The 19,057-nt window shown below is 47.2% G+C and overlaps 2 protein-coding genes across 2 annotated transcripts in view; one reads left to right on the top strand and one right to left on the bottom strand.

Annotated features, from left to right (window-relative positions):
* RMDN3 (regulator of microtubule dynamics 3) overlaps positions 1–3,653 on the top strand; it is a 40,052-nt gene extending 36,399 nt beyond the window's left edge. The window contains exon 12 of the mRNA XM_032187720.1: positions 597–3,653. Coding sequence (XP_032043611.1) covers positions 597–650 — 54 coding nt within the window. The 3' untranslated portion in view covers positions 651–3,653. The remainder of the gene's footprint in view (positions 1–596) is intronic.
* A 5,699-nt stretch (positions 3,654–9,352) lies between these two features.
* Positions 9,353–10,933, bottom strand: LOC116490127 (cytochrome P450 1B1-like). The gene has a single exon (XM_032189060.1). The coding sequence runs from the start codon at positions 10,931–10,933 to the stop codon at positions 9,383–9,385; it is 1,551 nt and encodes a 516-aa protein (XP_032044951.1). The 3' UTR covers positions 9,353–9,382.
* Positions 10,934–19,057: the final 8,124 nt, after the last annotated feature.

Genomic DNA, 19,057 nt, shown 5'->3' on the forward strand with positions numbered 1-19,057 from the left:
ACTGCTTAGAAATCTCTATAGACAGAGTTAGGCTGGTATATCTGATAGAGTGTTGTTTTTTTTTTTCTCTCTTTTTGTATTGGAGGCATAAGAATTTAACCAGAGAAGCACTGCGATTTTCAGGATTGGCCAGCCAAGATCCATGGGCAGAAAAGTCAGGAATAGTTAACTGTCTTTTCTGATCCGAAATTAAAAGCGGGAGTCTAGTAAGGAAGTGGCTTTGGCTGGTCGAGTCTTTGCAAATGTTAGCTCCTCTCATCCCAAAGAGGCAATCAAATAACTTCCATCACATTGCAAAGGAAAAACAAAGGCACTGGTCTAGAGCAGGAAAGTCGGTGAGGGAGCAAAGGTCTGATTTCTGCTGTTCTGGTTTCCAGTTCTCATCTCTCAAAAGCAAACATACGAGAAACTCTCAGACTTGGAAGACTTTAATAAGAGAGAAATATGAAAATAAAAGCATTAGCAGGAAAAATGTGAGGCTGCTATGGGATTAATACTTAAAACCTGGTGTGGGGTTGTAGAAGAAAAGGGAGGTTTTATTTTTTAACTGTCTCAATTAACCTGTGTATGAGTCCCTTCTTTTGCTGCGTTTCCAGGATGCAGAAAGTGAGAGAGAACTTGAGGAGATGCGGTCAATCTGGGAAGAATAAGAACAGAAGAGCTTGTTCTGCTTGATACTGCACAGACAATTAATTTCCAGTTAAGGGGGTTTCACGATCCTGACAAGTTTGATTGCACTTCATGGATAAGCCGCAGGAGTTTACAGGAATAAACACTCAGCCGTCTCATCAGCATTTCCAGGAAAAGATCTCTGTGGGATTTAATGAGAAAATTTTGTATGATTTTCCTACTTACAGCACTGCGTATGTTTTGATTTTAAAATTCCTAAAAAAAAAAAGTCAAATCCCTAAAAATAGATATGTACATGTGTGAGTATATAGACACACACATGTGTATATATGTGTGTGTGGGTGTGAAATACCTGAATTTCAGGTCTGCTTACTGATAAACTCTCTCTCTGGGGAAGTCTTCAGCAGATATAATTTTTTTTTCTCATTAACTATTTTCTCATTTGCTTTGTAAAATATTTTAATTTAATCAGTTTAAATAACTGGTTATGTCTTTGTATCACTGTGCTGCGTGTATAAATTTGAGAGCCCTTGTGCTCAGTGGGCAGTGTAGCACTGATTTTTATCAACTTGATGCACTGGAGGCTGTGGGGTGTCCTCACTTCCCGCAGCCTGTTGGTTCAAGTGGACACTGACGCTATGACTTAAGAAAAGGCCACTACAAAAAAAGGACTTAAAATAAGTGAGTTGTCAGTCCTTTTGTCCTTGCTTTGAAAAAACTGACCATGTCCAAAACACATTCCTGTTGGTCCTTTCCAATTATGCCTAAACTACCTATACTGGATTTCTGTTGAGGAGAAATCAGCACCACTCACTGCAGTGAGTAAATACCAAGGGACCAAGATGATGTCCTTCACAAGAAGAACGTACTTCTAACAGGTGCATTGCTTTCATCAGGGGAGTGAGTAATAAGATTTTAAACTGCTGGACTCTCTCCCACTGACATCACTCACATGAGAGTGAAAACCTTGTGTGTCCCTCTAAACTATGCTGCTGTTGTTTAGATGTAACAACTTCACAGCTATTTAAAAGCAGTTATTTAACGATGAAACACTCGTTATCAGAACAGGAATATTCTGTGGCAGAGCTGACACCTTGCTAGCATGTACCTCTGCCAGTTCTTGGTGACTATTGCACTGGCACTGAGAAAATGAAGCTGGCAGCTCACCTTTTCTCTGACAGCTGCTGAGTACCAAATGGAGAAGGTGAACTGTGCTGTATGCTGACAAAAATGCTGAAGAAAAACCAATTTCAAAAATTGCCCAAAGAATTTAGAAAGGCTTTCTTTGTCCCTTTAAATTTTAGCTAGCAGCTAAATGGACACTTCTGGTTTTTTAAATGTTTGTTACACACTGTCGTGTTGTACAATGTTTGTGAAGCGCAGAGTAAAAAAAATGTGAGTAAATCACTCCTTCATCACCTTCTTAGTCCCTTGCACGTGTGTATTAAACAGATGGTTCTTTTATTTTGTGAAAATAATGTTGAGAGGGAAATGCACAGTAGGCACGAGCTCACAAACTTCCCAAGTTTATAGACTCTACACTTCTTAACTATTTCTATTTTGGTCCAAATTAAACTCTCTGAAATTCTGAGGATGTGCTCATCTTAAAAGATCCAGGCAAGGGTGCAATTAGCTTTATTTGCTTGGAGCTGTATGAACTGGTACTTATAAATGGAGAACTGAACTCTAACAAGCCAAATTTGAGCCCTGTATCTTTGTGCAGAGCTCCCCTTGTGATGGGTGGGTACCTGACCCTTAATTACAGGACTTTGCTTTGCTTAATGTATGTTCTTTTCATTAATGTATGTTCTTCTTTTCAGTTCTTCAGCAGCATGATCAGGCTGCCTTTTTTAATTTATGGGAATCTGTCTCGTTTTGAGTATTTCCCAGTGCACGACCTTATTTTTTTCCCCTCCAAACACCCAGTCTTAAATATTTGCATGAGCTTGTAAGCTGTTTTTGTTTTGGTTGCTTAAACCAAGCTGGGAAATACTCAACAGTGATGTCTGAAAGATGATGATCAGCAACTTGCTTCTTTCATGTAGTTTGGTTTGTTTTTTTGCTGGGGAGAAAAAACAACAGCTCTGAAAACAGCCATGCTATTAGGTGTGCTCGTATGGCCTTTCCCTGCCAGCAAGTCCTGGAGTGATGTTAATCAGACATGTTTATTAATTGGCGTGTTGCTTAAACATTGCTGCCTTCTAAAAGTAAATGTTTTCGGTGTATGTAGTAGGAAGAGTGTGAAAAGGAAATATTTTTAATGCCAAAAGTCCATAGCTTTCCTTATTTACTTTCAAGCCTTCACCTACTTGTATTTTGATGAGTTAAACTGCTAGCAGCATCTTTTGAATTACGTATTTTCTGGAGATAGCTTTCACTTTGTTTCCAAAGATTTAAATCCTCCCTTTTTTAAAAAGAATACATATATGTATATGTATATTTATTTATTTTTAATGTCTGTTTCCAAACAACAAGCAATTGTAGGCTTGGGGAAGAAATGCTGATTTGTTTTTTCCTTTCATGCTTCAGATCCTGCACTGGTTTAGATTTGAGTATTTGATATGGATGGATCTCATTTATGTAGGTGATGGCATTAGTCAGTCCCCTTAGCTTTAAAAAGAGCATGGATGAGGAGAGATATTAGTTAGTTTTCAGGGTGCCTTACTGGGTGGAAGCACACCTTCAGCCAAGCAGCCTCTGTTGAAGGCCTGCAAGAAAGAGTGCTGTAAAAACAGAGCTTTGGGTTACAGTCAAAACAAAGCACGTTCAGAAACTAATACCAAAGGCTTGTTTTTCTTCCTGATAGAAGCTGAAATAATTTTCTTCTCGGGGAGAGAAAATATTTGGTGTAATTGTGTAGGGCTCATTGGGCTGTGACCAGAACCTTTTCTGTCTTTGAGTAAAAATAACCTGCTTCCTCAGAGGAAAAGGTGGTAATTAAATTATGTTAATTCTTCTCAGTTGGTGTTAATTTTTGGATGATTTTACATGAGTACAACCTTTCAGATCTCATTTCTTCTATTTCGGACAATTTTTGGATGATTTTACATGAGTACAACCTTTCAGATCTCATTTCTTCTATTTCGGACCTTCTGTTTAAGCTTTCCATGCATTTGATTGCCTGCTTTTGGCTTGAAAAGTTTTGGCTTAAAAACAGGCTCTGGCATTTTGCTTCCCTCTGTCTTTTGTGTGTGGTCTTGTCCCTTTCTTGGGCTTTCTGAAGTTTAGAGATCTGTTCTGGTTTTCATACAGGAAAGATTTCCTCTGGAGGCACGACTCCTGCTTAATAGCTGGGGTGGAGTTTAGTGTGTACCATTATATGTTTTTTTTAGTCTGCTACATCAGCTGGAACCTAATTTATGCATCCAAGGCTATGATGAAAGACGACAGAGCTCACAGATCCTTTCAAGTGCAGATAAAAGCTGCCTTTTGCTGTTTTCAGTCTGATCTGCAGGAAGTTATGACACAGTCAAATGAACCTTTTTCTTTTTGGTTTTCCCTTTTCGTGGCTTGTTATGAACGAGAAGAATGTGACTAATTAACGTAATTTAATTCTAATAGCATAACGTGGTTGATGTGGGGATAAGACAAGGTCATGTAACTAAAATGTTTCCCACTCAGCAATGCTTGGGGTTTTTTGAATTCTTTTAGCAATAGAATTTGCAGTCCTCTGTTAGGCTTGTGCTATGTCGTATATTGGCAAGGATGGCAGTGAGGGAAGCTGTTCTCCTGTTCGCAAGGGGAAGGCGCTTCAGTAGCTTTCGGACAACACAGAAATTGTCACTTTGTCAATTTTGCACATGCTTTGCAGACTAATCCCAGAGCACAATGTGAATTTCTTGACGATGCCTGCACTGAATACATTCTGGGACCACCAGTTGGGTTTGCCTAGTGCAAATTGGGTAGAGAGACTCCAGATGTTCTTCTAGACTTATTGCAGGGCAAGTTTCTTGGAGCTAGTCTTGCCTTCCTTGAAAATATACCTACCTGTGGTTCAATTACAATACTAAAGAATAAATGAAGCTATTTAACTAATTTATCCTCACTGTGCTGCTCTGTTGGAAATAAAGTATTTATAAATCAGGAGGAAACAAACCCGTGTAAAGTTACCTGTGTTGCTGTCTTGCTTTTTACGTTGTTACTTACAAAGGTGAAGAACCCCAACAGCCAAGAGGAAGTCTTCTATATAATATCACAGTATCTGTGTGCATGGTGGGTGTGCCAAATGCAGCAGGAAATTATGGGAGAGTGACATGTAACATTGTTGTTTATATACTGCTGTTTATATATAATATATATAAAATAATGTGGGTTACACCTGTAGCACATTTTGTACATACATACAGTGACTCCTGCTTACGTTTTTTAAATGCACCAAAGTAATGCAGCCACACACTGTGGTAAATGATGTACTCCAGGTGAAGTCGTTCTTAAATAAACGTACGTTGTGACAGGGTGTAAGGATTCTGTGCTCAGCCTTCATGACCCGAAAGGCCATCTTCTGTCTTCTCCCGACAGGAGACATAAGCAAGGGGCTTGCAAGATGTGCTTAGCATTCGTTTGGGGTGTTTCAGACCGCCTGGCACTTTTTACCTCGTTGTGCTCCAATTTACTTTGCGGAATGGAGTAAATAACAACACAACTTGTGCTTCAGCTGTCCTTACAATGTGCTTAGTTGAGGAGTTAAGATATGGTGGTTGTGCAAAGGAGTAAGTACAGTGGGAAACAAAGTTTGGGCTGTCTGGGGGATACATAAAAGTGTTTTTGGTTGTGTTAAATTACCCACACATTAGCCACAGCCCATCCCTAGGGGAAGGACATGGGAGCTGCCCGCAGTCACAGGCAGGGATGAAATCCTTCCCAGAAGAAGCCCTTCTGAGCACCAGCAAGCACCACATAGGCAGCTTTGTCTCTCCAAGGTGCAGAATCAGTGCGCAACTTCTCTGTAATCTCTTCCCTTTTATTTCCTCCTCAAGGTGAAACTGGGGCATTTTCTCTGGTGTGCTAGGCCACCTTACAGAGAACTTAGGCTTGCCTAAGAAAATGATCTGGAGCTGATAAACAGAGGACAATCTGCCAACACCTGCTGCTTTGCAGAGAAGAAACCCCCCAGAAGCAGAGAGCAGGGCTGGGCAGGATGAGACCTGTGCCACAGGCAAGTCTTTGGCTTAGCCCCAAGGCAGGTGTGATACTGCGGACACCAGGTCAGGGAAGGACTTGTAGGTACCCTGTTGGTCACCAGAAATCTCTGTGACTCTCGGGCCAGCAGAAGTTTCTGAATGACTTTTAAAGTAACAGTTTGCAGTACTCCCATGTTACCTTAGTGATCAAGGGAGTGAATGGACATGGGCAGGAGGATGCAGCTGGGAAAATGTTTTTAAGCAACTTAAACATCACAGAGAGGAGGTCAGCATTGCCCTTGGCTTGGGCCAGCGTAGCCTGTTCAGAAAGGGATTTGAAAGTAGACGAAGTCAGTTATGAAGCCGGTTTCCAATGAAAAGAGCATACCAGAGCTGTGACCACCTCTCCAATGTTCTGGGAATCTTCTGACTCAGTACTGGAGTAGAAATGTCAGCACTGCTTCCTACTAGGAAGGGGATGGTCCTTCTGACCCCCAACCTGGCTTTGAGATTTCTGCTAAATCCAGATTTCTTTGGTTCAGTGACATCCGTAGTTCCTTGGAAATACCCTGGCAAAACCTGACCTGCTGAGATCCTGCTTGGTTTGAGAAAGAACCCAAAGTGGGAGGACTGCAGTAGGCTTTCTATCTTGTTTTTACAGCAATTCTTAGTGCTGCATGGCAAACCACTGGGTTGATACAAATAAGCAGTCACTATTTTACTCCAAGTCATTTAGCATAAGCTCATTCCAGAGTCTTCTGGGAATTAAAATGAATAAGCTGTAGGGGAGTGTTTTTAGCGTGAAGGGAAATCAAGATTAAAATTGGGGTGGAGGAGGAGGAGGTCTGAACACAATTACTGCTTGGTATAGACCTGTGATGCTTATGAGTTACTGTTTCAGGCTTTGCACATACAGACAGGTGTTGCAGTCTCAGTTAAGCACGCAGGCATGATCTCAACAACTTCAGTAGCTAGAGATTTAGTTCTCTTAGTGTATTATTTTTTGATTTCCCAAGACAATTTTTGCTTTTCCCAAATAAAAATGTGAGAGGGGCTCAAGACCACGAAGGAAGACAAGATAATGCAGGATTGTTCCCTCTCTATGGAGAGTCCCTGCCATTATAAATGGATCCCATAACAAAGGTCAGCTTCTTATTTACTGGGCAGATGTCAGCTTGACTGATGAAGAAGTTAAAGGCCTTTTGGATAAGGTTTTAATAATCAAATTGTTTATGAAAAGCAGAAGAGGCTCTGGGTTGCTTACATACCTGCAGTGAATTGTTTTGAAGGAAAGATTAATAATTCGCTGATTGCTTTTCTTCTTAGTAAAAGGCTTAGTTCTGCAACGGGGTCTCTTGTGTGTCTTTTGCTAAATAATAGAGATCATATTCCAGCATTTCAGTGGCTCAGAAGCTCCAGTGGAAGCTGTGCAGCACCTGCCTGCGTGCAAAGACGGCTGTAATCTTGGATGGCGAGCGGGAATGGATTTGGACGCAGGGGACTCTAAATATACAACGCATTTCCCAGCATCCTGCTCCCATTAAAAAAAAATAATATTTCCTGGCAAAATCTCTCCCTAAGCTTGAGAAATGAGGTGGTCAAAGCATTGCAAAATCCTTTGCGTAAGTGTCGTAAGCAGATTCCTCCCCCCGCGGAAAGAGGAGCTCCAGCCGCACGCTTTGCACAGCGCTGCCGCGAGCCAGCGGTCCAGGAGGATTTCTGCGCCGTGTCAAACCTGGACGCCTCAATCGCCACAATTCGGGTTTGAAGAGCTCCAATTTTAAATGATTTAGGGGTAGGGACTGGAGCTAGGAGAAAAGCTTGACATGGCTCTGCCTTTGCTGCATCGCTGGGCTCTGCGAAACGTGGAGACGAGCAATGATACTCTTGGCTTCAGCCGAGAGCGTTTTTCTCCTCCTCAGCCATCGTTGGGTAACGAGTACTGGGTTGTTCAGTTCTAATGATAAAGGGGATGGGGATGTAAGTGCCGTGCTCCCATGTTGGGCTCTGGGTTGGCAACATAGGGAGTAATATCGGGGCAAGGAGAAAATTAGCAATATTACCAGCACGTTCTCCCCACCTTCTCCATCTTACAGCTTTAGGATTTCCAATGAGTAGTAACGTCCTCGCCTTCTTTGTGTTGGGGCCAAGAAGGGGAAGCAAGACACAGCCAACATGCCGATGGGTTTATGCAGAGCCATAAGGCCACAAATCTCATCTCATGGCTGTGACATGTCATGTTCATTCATCTCTTTCAATTTTTCCATAAAATTAATAAATATCCAGCCTGTGATCCCAGGAGGGAAGGCTGAGCATTGCTAAAGGAGGCAGGAGCCAGAATCTCCAGAGGATGCTGCTCCTGGGCAAAGGGTTCCCATCTGGACCATAAAAGCTGAAGACGCCCACCTGTGGTAAAACTGGCAACAGGTGGTGCTGAGATAACCATTGTGGGTTTTTTTATCTTGCAACATCCCAAGAGATGTTTTCACAGATGTGTCAGAAGAGAAAACCTGATCTTGCTTTTAAAACTTGGTATTATGAAGCTGCTGCTGGCCGCCGTCTCGTTTCATGCTCACCAAAATGAATATCTCCTGGCGGCAGCGCTGGGAAATCCCAACATGGTTTTGGGAGCAGCGTTTTCATGGGGAGCGCAAATGCCAGCATGGGCTGCCCAGAGGGGTTGTAGAGTCTCCGTCCTTGGAGATGCTCAAACCTGGGCTGGACACAGCTTCAAGCATCTGGGCAGGAGGACCTTCCCCATCTCTCCATCCTGCTGCAATTTTGGCAAGTGGAAAATTGCGTTGTTCCCCCACCCCGGATAATTAAATCACGTCTTTGCTAAAGTCTCTAAAGGAGGATGAAGTCCCTATTGGTAAATTATTGTCATTAGGAGATGAGTTGTCCCATCCTCTGAAGGGTCCTGGTTTGGCCGCAGTCTGGTGGAACTGAGAGAAGCATGGCGTTGGCTTGTGTGGAGTTTCTGCCTGCCCTTTTGAGCGTCATACACATCCCTATTACAAACCCAGCTCTGCTAACTTAGGTTGGAGCTGCTCATCTGCTTCAAACCACTAGTAGAATTCAGGATGGGGGGTGAGTTAGCCCCCCCAAAACCTGTCCCTACTTCCTTGCACACCTAAATCGGGGCAGGATGTGCTCTTGAGGTCCAACTGATGGGGCTGTGCACCAGGACAAGCTCTTAAAACTAGGTCCTTAAACTCTTGTCAGGCCCTGGAGACAAGACCCACCCCTGCCTCCCTTAGCTCCCACCTGGCTTTCCCCAAGTTACAAGGTGCACCTACTCCAAATGTCCCACTCCTGCCATAGGCAGAGCAGATCACTTCTAGCTGTACCCTGGGGCAACTGGGAGGGAGGCAGACCCTGCAGTTTTGACCTGTTTTAGGGTTGGATAGCTCAGGAGGATGCAGGACAAGGGCTTGGGTACGAGTGGTGCTTCCAGCCACCCCACAAAGAAAATGAGCAGAGACAGGTCCCATGTCAAAGGCATTTATTGCTGTGGTGACTCGCTGCCGTTGACCCTCTGCAGCGGCAAGAGCCACCAGCGTGCAAGGCAGGGTGTCCCCTGCCACCCTGGCGCTGCCCATTCCTGTCCCCAAGCCAGGCGGGTGCGGTGCTCAGGGCTGGATGAGCATGGGGAGCCTCGGCCGCGCAGTGACAGTGAAGGGCAGTGGCCTCAGCGCCAGCCCGTGGATGCACTCCATGGTGAGCTTCTCCACCGGGTTGGCATGGAAGGAGCACTGGTGGAGGAGGATGGCGGTGAAGAGGAAGAGCTGGAGCTTGGAGAGCTGGTCACCGATGCAGCGCCGCTGGCCGGTTGAGAAGATCATGACGCTGCTGGCCCGGTCACGGTCCAGGCACTGCTGCTCGTCCAGGAATCGCGTGGGGTCGAAGCGCTGGGGCTCAGGCCACTTGCTGCTGTCGTGGTTGACTGACCATTGGTTGACGAAGACCACGGTGTCCTTGGGGATGTGGTAGCCCTCCAGCTCCACATCTGCTGTGGTGGCGTGCGGGATGGTGATGGGCACGAAGCTGCTGTAGCGCAGCGTTTCGTAGATGAAGGCCTCCAGAAGAGGCAGGTGGGGCCGGTCCTCAGCTGTGGGCAGCCGGCCACGTCCCACCACCCGGTCCAGCTCGGCCTGAAGGTCCTGCTGGAGCTGTGGGTGCTTCAGCAGCAGCAGGAGAACCCACGAGAGTGCAGTGGACGTGGTGTCCTGCCCTGCACCAAAGATATCGGTCATGGCGCTCTCCACATCCTCAGGCCCCAGCCCATGGGGGGACATGCTGCCACGCTCCACAGTGGCAATCATGACATCGCTCACATCACGCATGATGCGCGGGTCGAAGGTCTGGCGGTGCTGCGCCACCTTGGCCCGCACAAAGCCATGCAGCTCCTGGGTGAGGGCCTGGAAGTCGCGGTAGACACGGCGAACGGGGTTGGGGAACCACAGGAGCCAGGGCAGCACGTCCACCAGGCTGCCCGCCCCCACCGTCTGCCCGAAGCGGTCGTTGCGGCCCAGCAACGCGGCGAACTCCTCATCAGCGTGGCCGTAGCGGCGGCCGAAGCAGAGGGCGCAGAGGACGTTGGCGTTGGCCACCACCAGGAGCGGGCAGGGCTGGAAGTAGGCTCCGTCCTGGCTGCGCCTCAGGAAGAGCCGCACCAGGTCCCCCGCCTCGGCCGCCACGTGCTGCTCCACCTCAGCTGCCGTCGAGCGGGCGCGGAGAGCCGTGTGGGCCAGTCGCCGGCGCGCCCTCCACTGGGGCGAGCATGCCCCAAAAGCCACACTGCGCCCTCCGGACACCAGCCCGAAGGAAGGGAAGTCAGGCCGGCCAGCGAAGTGAGCCCCCAGCCCCACCAGTGCCTGCCGGATGGCCGCCTCGCCGTTCAGCACCACCACCCGCCGGCCACCCAGCTGCAGCTGGAAGACGGCCCCGTAGCGGCGTGCCAGGCGGGCAAAGGCCAAGTGGGGCAAGCGGCCAAGCTGCAGGACGTTGCCCACCAGTGGCCACGCAAAGGGTCCTGGTGGGCTCTTGCTCCCCACAGCCCCCCGAGATGCTCGGCGGTGGGTCCCGGCCAGCAGCAGGAGGGCACCGAGCAGGACCAGCAGCAGCAGCAGCAGCAGCGACCCCGCGGCCGCCCCATCGGGGCCCCCCATCATCGCTCCCATGGCTGCAGCTGCTCTGCAGCAGGGTCGGGGCTCGGCGCCGCTTTATGGCCGCCTCCGAGGGGGCCGAGCCTCTTCCCTCCCCCGGGGAGGCCGCTGCCGAGCATGGAGAAGGGGGGTGGAACAGGCGGAGCCGCCCCGATGGGGCGCACGCAGATGGGGTTTTGGGGAGCTGCGTGGTTGGGGGGCGAGGAGGGAGAGCGGAGACCCCCCCCCCGGGGGGCAGTGGGGTTGAGATGTGAGGGGAGGAGGGATTTGGGGAGCCACAGGAGGTGAGATTTAACATGGGGGAGTGCTATATGCTGTACCATCACTGCGTCCCCAGTGGCACTTGGATGGCAGAGGTGAGGTCAGCCGGGACGTGGGGTGCACGGCCGTGTTTCGGGTGTGCTGTGCTGCCCCAAATCCTCCGTCCCCTTCTCCGCTGCCACCCTGAAAGCCACAGCCAAACAGTTCAATGGGAACGCCTCTGAAAAGCCCAAAATGATTACTGTCATATAAAGATACATCAGTTTTCTTGCACATCCCGATTTATACATGCTGCCAAGTGATTCTGCCCGGAGTGCTGAAGAGGGAAGAGGGGACGAACAGGGACGGAGCAGGGAGCTGCAGGGAGTGCATCCTGACAGGCATCTGCTGCTTGGTGTCCCGCGGGCTGGATTTTGGCTGCAGGGTGGTGGGGAAGGAGATGGTGATGGTGACAGTGGGGGCAGGCATTGGGGCCACCAAGTGGGCTGCCCACAGTGAGGAGCGAGCCCCCTGCTCGGCTTCAGCAGCCTTCCTGCAGCCGCGGGGTTTTCAGCTCTGCCTCGGAGCTCAGCAGCGGTTTTACAGCGCTGAGGTTTTGGCTGTTGGCAATCCGTGTTTGTCAGGAATCAAGCTCCGTGTCAGGTTACTGCTGGTCTCACAGAGCCCAGCACCAGCTGCTGGGAAAAGAAAAACCTTTGCGAGAGGGGGGGAAACGTAATTTGTTTCCACGTCAGTACAGGCGTGCAAAACAATAGCGCTTGATTAGGTTAAGATGAGGTTTTGGGCTCCCAAAACATGAAACCAACTTTGATTTGCAGCAGTTTGCCCAAGGCTCAGCCCGCTGTCTCTGTTGGCACTTCTGGTAATTAAAACATTACAAAGATTTCAGCAGCGCCTGCTGCCCCTACGGGGCGGCTCTGGGGATGTTGGTACCTGCAGCTGGATGCAGCGGTTGTCTCCTTACATCCCCAGAGAGGCAGATGGGGCTTGGTGCTGCAAAGGCTTTGTTGTAAAGTCTGCTGCTCCCAGCAGAGCAGCACATGCCATTTTCCCAGGCAAAGGGAAATGAATTCTGCACAAATATTGCAAAGTGGGGTGTGGGGAGCTTTTGAGTCCCTCCTTCGATGTTTCCCATGTTGGTCACTCCAAATATCAGCATCATTTTGGGAACATTTCCATGTGGCAAGGTGCACAGGTGAATAGTGCTGGACCATCTTGGTCTATGTTATCTTTTTCCATTCTTTTTCTTTTATCATTAACTTTTTTCCCTTCATTTTTCTAAAAGCTTTACCAGCCAGGTGAAAAAAGCTCAGTGTCAGGGAGAAGCACAAAATAAAAAAGTACAACAGCAGCAAGGTTTACATGGCTGTACATGCCATGGAAATGGTGAATTGCTTCTTGATCCAAGTGGAGAGGGTTTGGCTCCTTTTCCACTTCTTTATTATTACTCTTTTTTTTTTTTTTTTTTTTTTTTTTTGGGGGGGTGGAGGGGGCAGGATGAGGGGTGCAAGGAAAGGCACAGAAGGAGAGGGGAATTTCCAGCTTGGAGGCGGTTAGAGCCAGCAGCATGTCCAGGCTGTTTTAAAACAGTCTGAAATGTCAGATAAATCGGTCAAGGTTGAAAAGTTTGGCTTGTGGCCTCATCTTTACAGCTGCAGAAATAAGTAATGAAGTTGTTATGAAAAGAGGGGAAAAAAAATAAAAATCTAGATGGGCTTTTACTAAATTCACTCATCTCTGGGAGGGCGCAGAGGGCCATGCTGCCAAAACAAGAGTCACTAAAAAAGAAAATCTTGATTCATTCCTTTTTTTTTTTTTCTAGATAGGGTTTAACACAGCAAATTCTGTAGCTGCTCATGTTACCTTATGCATATAACATATCTTTTTTCTTGTATACAAAATAAGCACAAGATCTTGTAGGGATGCTCATGGAGCATTCTTTTTTTAATTTTAATTTTATTTTTTTTAGGTGAGCAGGGGTATATAAGGTTCAAAGAGAGCATACCGGGGCTGTTTGGTGCACTATTGACATGTGCTGCTGTTCCAGCAGAAAAAGGAGCCTGTTGTGCTCTTTGCTGGAAAAGATTTATTTTTTTTGTGTCCTATCTGAGTCATTGCTCAGTAGCCAAAAGCCTCAGCTTTGGGTCTGGCACAATTAAAAGCAGGGCACAAGCAAAGTGGTACAATCCCTTGTTAAAATGCTGTGCTGGGGAATTCGACCCAAAATGCTCCAAATGGCTTTGTTTGCACTCTCAGCACATCCCAACCCAGAGGGGATGGACTTGGGCTGCAGGGAGGGTGGAAAGAAAATCTGAGCAAAGCTGAACTTGAGAAGAAAAAATGGAAGAAAAAAAAAGACAAATTTATATTTTTTTCACTTGGAATAGGACATGGGGTTATAAGCAAGAGGATAAGGATTGGTTTAGTTTCTCTCCCTTCTTAATAATCTTGACAATAAGTAGCAGTAATTTTACAATTACAATTGAAGTTACAACTGTCAAGGGACATGAAAGATTTATTTTTGCCAAGTGACTCCAAGAGATAAATTCATCCCAGTTCACAACAGCTCCTGTATCATCCTCAATATATTTGAAATTTTTATTCCAGCGTACTGAGGGAAGTCTTCCTGAGAAAAACAAAATGTAAGAGGAAGCATTAAATCAGCAGCCTTTTCCGGGGAAGATAGGAAGAAAACTATCGTGGGTATTGAATGTAAAGGCTGCAAGGCATGTGCCATGGGATGAGGGTAGGGGAGAGGGTGTGAGGCTGTCCTGGTATCATCCGTGTCTGAAAATGAAGATTTGGGACTGGATGGGCCGTGTTCAGCTGGTGCTATGAAAGACACCTCTTTCCCTGTCTGCTCCTGCACCCTACGCATGTGTTCAGCCAAAGCTTGGGGCAGCATCGATGGGAAGGAGGTGTAGTGCTGAGACTTCCTCCAGTGCCTGAGGTGTATGGATCAGATTCATAAATATATCTATATCTAATTGTTTTTGCAGTTAATTTCAGCTGAAGCTCTGCACAGAACAGCAGAGCACAGCCTGTGGTGGTGTTTAAATGCCTGACACTGCTCCAGTTTCTGCTTCATCACATTAAGTTCCTGACGATGTCCTGGAGGCTTTTCTCCAAAGCAAGGGTAATTTTATTTTTATTTTTTCCTCCCTCTAAATTTCCATGGAAAGTTCCTTGGAAAGCAAGCGGTCCAGAAACACCCAGCTCCCAAATACAGCACGCCCTCCTCCTGCCTGGTGGGGGCCAGAAGAAATCAGGAGCAAAATTTGGCCGTGGCCCCAGCCCTGGCCGAGAGCAGCCCCCAGGGCCTGGCCTGGAGCTCAGAGCTGGACAAACCTCTTACCTTGAAGAAGGACATCCCCATCTCCCCAGGTACAACCAGAGCTCTGCCCTAGCAAGGTGTCCCTCGAGGGCTTAGAGGTGCTGGTGCAATTAAATCATTGCTGCTTAAATAAACCAGGTGGGCACACATTATGTTTCCAAGCACATTGTATCTCCCCAGGATGTGCCATGTGGGTGCGTGGTGCTGTTTTCTCCCTTAAAGAGAAATAAGAAGAAAGGTGTTTGAGATGTTAGTCCCATGCTTTCATACCCACTGCCTATCGATGCAGGTTAGATGCTTAACCTGCCCCAGACACCCCCCTCTTCAACACCTGGTGCTGGTGGGAAGAACCTCACTACCAACCTCGGTATTTAGGAGCCTTAAACTCACTCCTATAGTTCACTCGTTCATTTAACAGCTCAGTTATGGGCTTTTTGGTGCCACCCCCTTGGATATTAATACAAACAGGAGACGCCGAGCTGCATGCAGCCGCTTTCTGAGACAAGCATGTGTCATTTAACGTTGCTTTGTGGGATGTTTTTCAGCATGAATTTGAGGCAGTTTGAAATAAATGCAGCGGCCGGGCGATGCCTGCTGCAGGACGAGCTGGGGCTGGAGCTGGCTCAGGCCAGGCTCTGCAGATCCCCTCTGCCAGCAGCGAGCTTTGGATCGAGCACAAGCTAAACAGAAAAACGCACGTAGAAGAAGGGGGCAGGCAACTGAGCTGACAAACAAAAAATAACCCCGATGTCCCCAACCAAACTGGGTCCCTCAGGCTGACAGTCGCTTACAAACCACCACCAGAAAAGCGAATGCACACAAATTAAATGCCTGAAGAAAAAAAAACAAAACAAAACAAAACAAAAACAAAACAAAACACGGCATTGGGTGGGGGGAGAGGGTTTCTTTCTAAAATTGAAGCCACATTTGGAAAAATAAATCTGTTGTAACATCCCATTTCCTCTCTTGATTGGCTTACCTCTTGTCTAGTCTGATGCTGGACTGCTCTGAAGGGTACATCTCATCCTCTGTCTTTATAGTCTGCACAGCAGCAGAATTGGCTTTAAACACATTTCTGGGGCTCTTTGGGGGTCTCCCTTCCTCCCTCCTCACCAAACTCTCTCCTGAAACTAAAGGCCAAAACGATCTGGAAGGGAACCAGCAGATTGTGCCTGGTCTTTGCAGTCACAGCAGGAGCCTACAGTTTGTCCTACGAAACCGCCACCACCAGGACTGATCTGTGCCACCGGCCTGGGTCAGTAGCTTAACCATACAACAAAGAAGTCTGAAGAGTTCAAATTCAGTTGAGTTATGCAGCAAGAAGCATTACCTTGGACTTGGGGCAGTTTTACCTCTGGTTGTTTTCCTCCTCCCCAGCAGCACAGGTTGCACGAGGTCGCCACTTTCCTCCGCTTGACCTCAGGTCTCGGTGGGGAAACCTCAGGCCCGGGAGCGTTGTACTACGATAACCCAAACCACGTGCAGAGATCCGATGGTTTGCGGTCCAGGTTGTGACCTTTAGCAAAGATTCCTTGCTGTAATTAAAATCACATCCCAGAGAAAGCTGGCACACAGCAGGTTTGTGTTTGCAGAGCGAGAAGGGAGCCCTGGAGCCACCCGGCAGTGCTTTCGCTGCACTTGCACCGCCGCAGCCGCATCTGGAAAAATTTAGCGTTCGCTCCTAAAGCTGGGTACTGGGAAAACTTCCTTCCCCGGCCACACACAGTGCTGTGAAGTCAGCCAGCTCTCTGCCCGCCGAGCGAGATGCTTGGAGCTGTGAGCTGGGACTGTTCTGCTCAAGGAAAGGCAGAATGTTTCTCAGTTCGACACTGTGAGTCTCGCCTCACTCCCCAGGCCTTGTGGTTTCTGCATTTCACATTCACATTACAAGGGGTTTTAATTTGTGTGCAAAACATAAATTGCATAGCTAAGAGCGCTGCCGGTTTTCTGGGAACTCGAAACAGATGCAGCTGCCTTTGGAGGATGGGCAGAGTGCTCACAGTGGTGCCCAACTCACGCTGGAGGGGCAGGAGTTGGTCTGGTGGCAAAACACGGCTCCGGAGACCAATGCCAAGCCTCCAGGGGAAGAAAGCACTGCAGGCTCCATCTGTGCAGTTTTAATCCATCAAACCTCTCTCCATCACGCTCTAAGAGCATCAGTAGCTCAGCCCAACGCAGGTATTTCTGCACGCACTTCGGCCATCTCATCTCAACCATAAATTCCTCTTCACCTCTGGACACAGGTCCGGATGTAGCAGAAGTTGGCCAGATGAATGTGGGCCAGAGGATTGCGCAAAGGCACGCACACACAAAAACACTCCTAAGAATTTTTCAGTTAATATCATTTCTAATCATATTCCACTGCTTTGAGAGGGACTGTAGAGTTTTTGGGAAACATCGAGATAAGTATTTTAAGGAGATGACAGGAGAAGTGTTTACTGAAGGAATATTAATTATACCTCCTTGAGATTAAAGCATTGTTGACAATAAGCTTATTTTAATTAATGTTTCACGGCCTTGTGTCATAAGCAACTTCAACCCTTTAAGGAAATACTTGCCTGCGCAGCTGCTACAGGGATGTCATCAGATAACTTGAGGAAGATCTTACTAAAAAGGTTCTTGTGCTTAAAAGAAACAAAACTCCTGAAATCCCACTGAGTTCAGATTCTAGGCTATATAAGAGCTTAGAGAAGTATTTCCCATTTGTTTTGCTTCTGTTACCACAATCAAAGTTACAAACCTTTCAGCTAGACAGAAGTACTTTAGGCTGTTAGAGAAAGCAATCTGCATGCTGAGCATTACATGACCAGAGAGCTTCAGCCGTTATTTGAGTTGGTTAAGGCTCTAAGCAGACTTTGAGAAGGAGAAAAAAAGGAGTTAGAATGAAAAAAAAAAAAAAGGAGTTAGACTGAACTGTACTGCACTGACATACAAAGAGATGAACGCTGGAGGATTATGATCTAGACACATCAGAACTCCCCCTCCACAAAGTTCACTGAAGGGAAGCAACAGAGAAACCAAATGTGACTTTTTAACCTTCAGTGTAGCAAGCAGCAAGAAGCCACTGTCTCCCACATCCCCTCAAATTGCCGTCTGTATGTAAGTGGTACAATGACTTGCATGTTTACAACGTGGGGTCTCAAAAACGAACTAACACCCCCCTACACACCAGTGCGGACTGTCAGAAATTGTACCGAAGCAGCAAGCTGTGCACTTTCAGGCCTCCACGTTGAATATCTGATCAGAGATACAAAACTTCAGAGAAATGCACGGTCAGAACTGCAATTCACTAAAAGCAGTGTGGTTGTTCTCCAAATGAGCTAACCGTACTGCCCAACGTTGCTCAGTACCACTGTGCGCTAAGCCGATAACCTCTGAAGCAACAAGACAGCCCAAAACATTTCTTCCAACTTTTGTGTAACACTTCTCCCAACCTTCGGGTCCTTGTGGAATTTTTAAGAGTATCATAAATTCAAACCCAGCTCATTTAAACCCCAGGTGTAATTTGAAGTAAGATTTCAGTGTTCTACTTTATCTTAGGAGCAAATGAAAACGTATCACACTCAGACACGTGAAGGAAAGCATCGCAAAGGGCACACGCCAGCCTTGGTCTCTCACTGGATACAAGCTATGCAGGTTTCAGCTGCATTTCCCTGGCTCTCTAGCTGAGTTGTTTCTCCACCAGTTCCCTCAGCCCATTCCCAGCACCACCTCACCTTTGCAGCAGCCCCTTTGTCTAGCAAGTCCCTCATCCACCTCACATTTGTTTGGCCTGTTTTTCCTCTCTTCACTTGTTCGCTCCTACTACTCATCTGGGCTTCCCAGCCAGTCTTAGTTTTCTCTTGATCAAGAATTCTGGAAGAAATCAGGTCCAGGAACACTGCAGTCCCTGAATTTTACCTGTACAAAACCAGGACTGACATTACAGCCCGATTCTCAGATCAGGTCCTGAGCAGAGTGTACCCAATGCATAAAAAGGAAAAGCTGTGAAGGTCTGACAAGCCTCCAGGTGGATCGGATCAGGGCAGAATGTAAGGTTTGTGACTTGGTCACCTGTAAGCAAGTACCTGCAGGGTCAGCAAGAGACATTTCATCAGCATCAGACCAGGTTCTGCCAAACGTGAGGTCTGGACTCTACACACAAGAAATTCTCTTTTTTTTTTTTTTAACATTTTTTTTTTTTTTTTTAACATGAACAGCTGAGGTCACTGGGCCTGTTCAGCCTGGAGAAGAGGAGGCTGAGGGGAGACCTCATCACAGTCTACAACTTCCTCGTAAGGGGGTGTCGAGAGGCAGGAGACCTTTTCTCCATTAACACCAGTGACAGGACCCGCGGGAACGGGGTTAAGCTGAGGCAGGGGAAATTTAGGCTTGACATCAGGAGGGGGTTCTTCACAGAGAGGGTGGTTGCACACTGGAAAAGGCTCCCCAGGGAAGTGGTCACTGCACCGAGCCTGTCTGAATTTAAGAAGAGATTGGATTGTGCACTTAATCACATGGTCTGAACTTTTGGGTAGACCTGTGCGGTGTCAAGAGTTGGACTT

The sequence above is a fragment of the Aythya fuligula genome, chromosome 5 (genome assembly GCF_009819795.1).
Source record: "Aythya fuligula isolate bAytFul2 chromosome 5, bAytFul2.pri, whole genome shotgun sequence".
Classification (NCBI taxonomy): Eukaryota; Metazoa; Chordata; class Aves; order Anseriformes; family Anatidae; genus Aythya; species Aythya fuligula.

What these genes read in the sequence shown, in the direction of transcription:
- LOC116490127 (XM_032189060.1), bottom strand. Translation starts at nt 10,933, where the DNA reads ATGGGAGCGATGATGGGGGGCCCCGATGGGGCGGCCGCGGGGTCGCTG.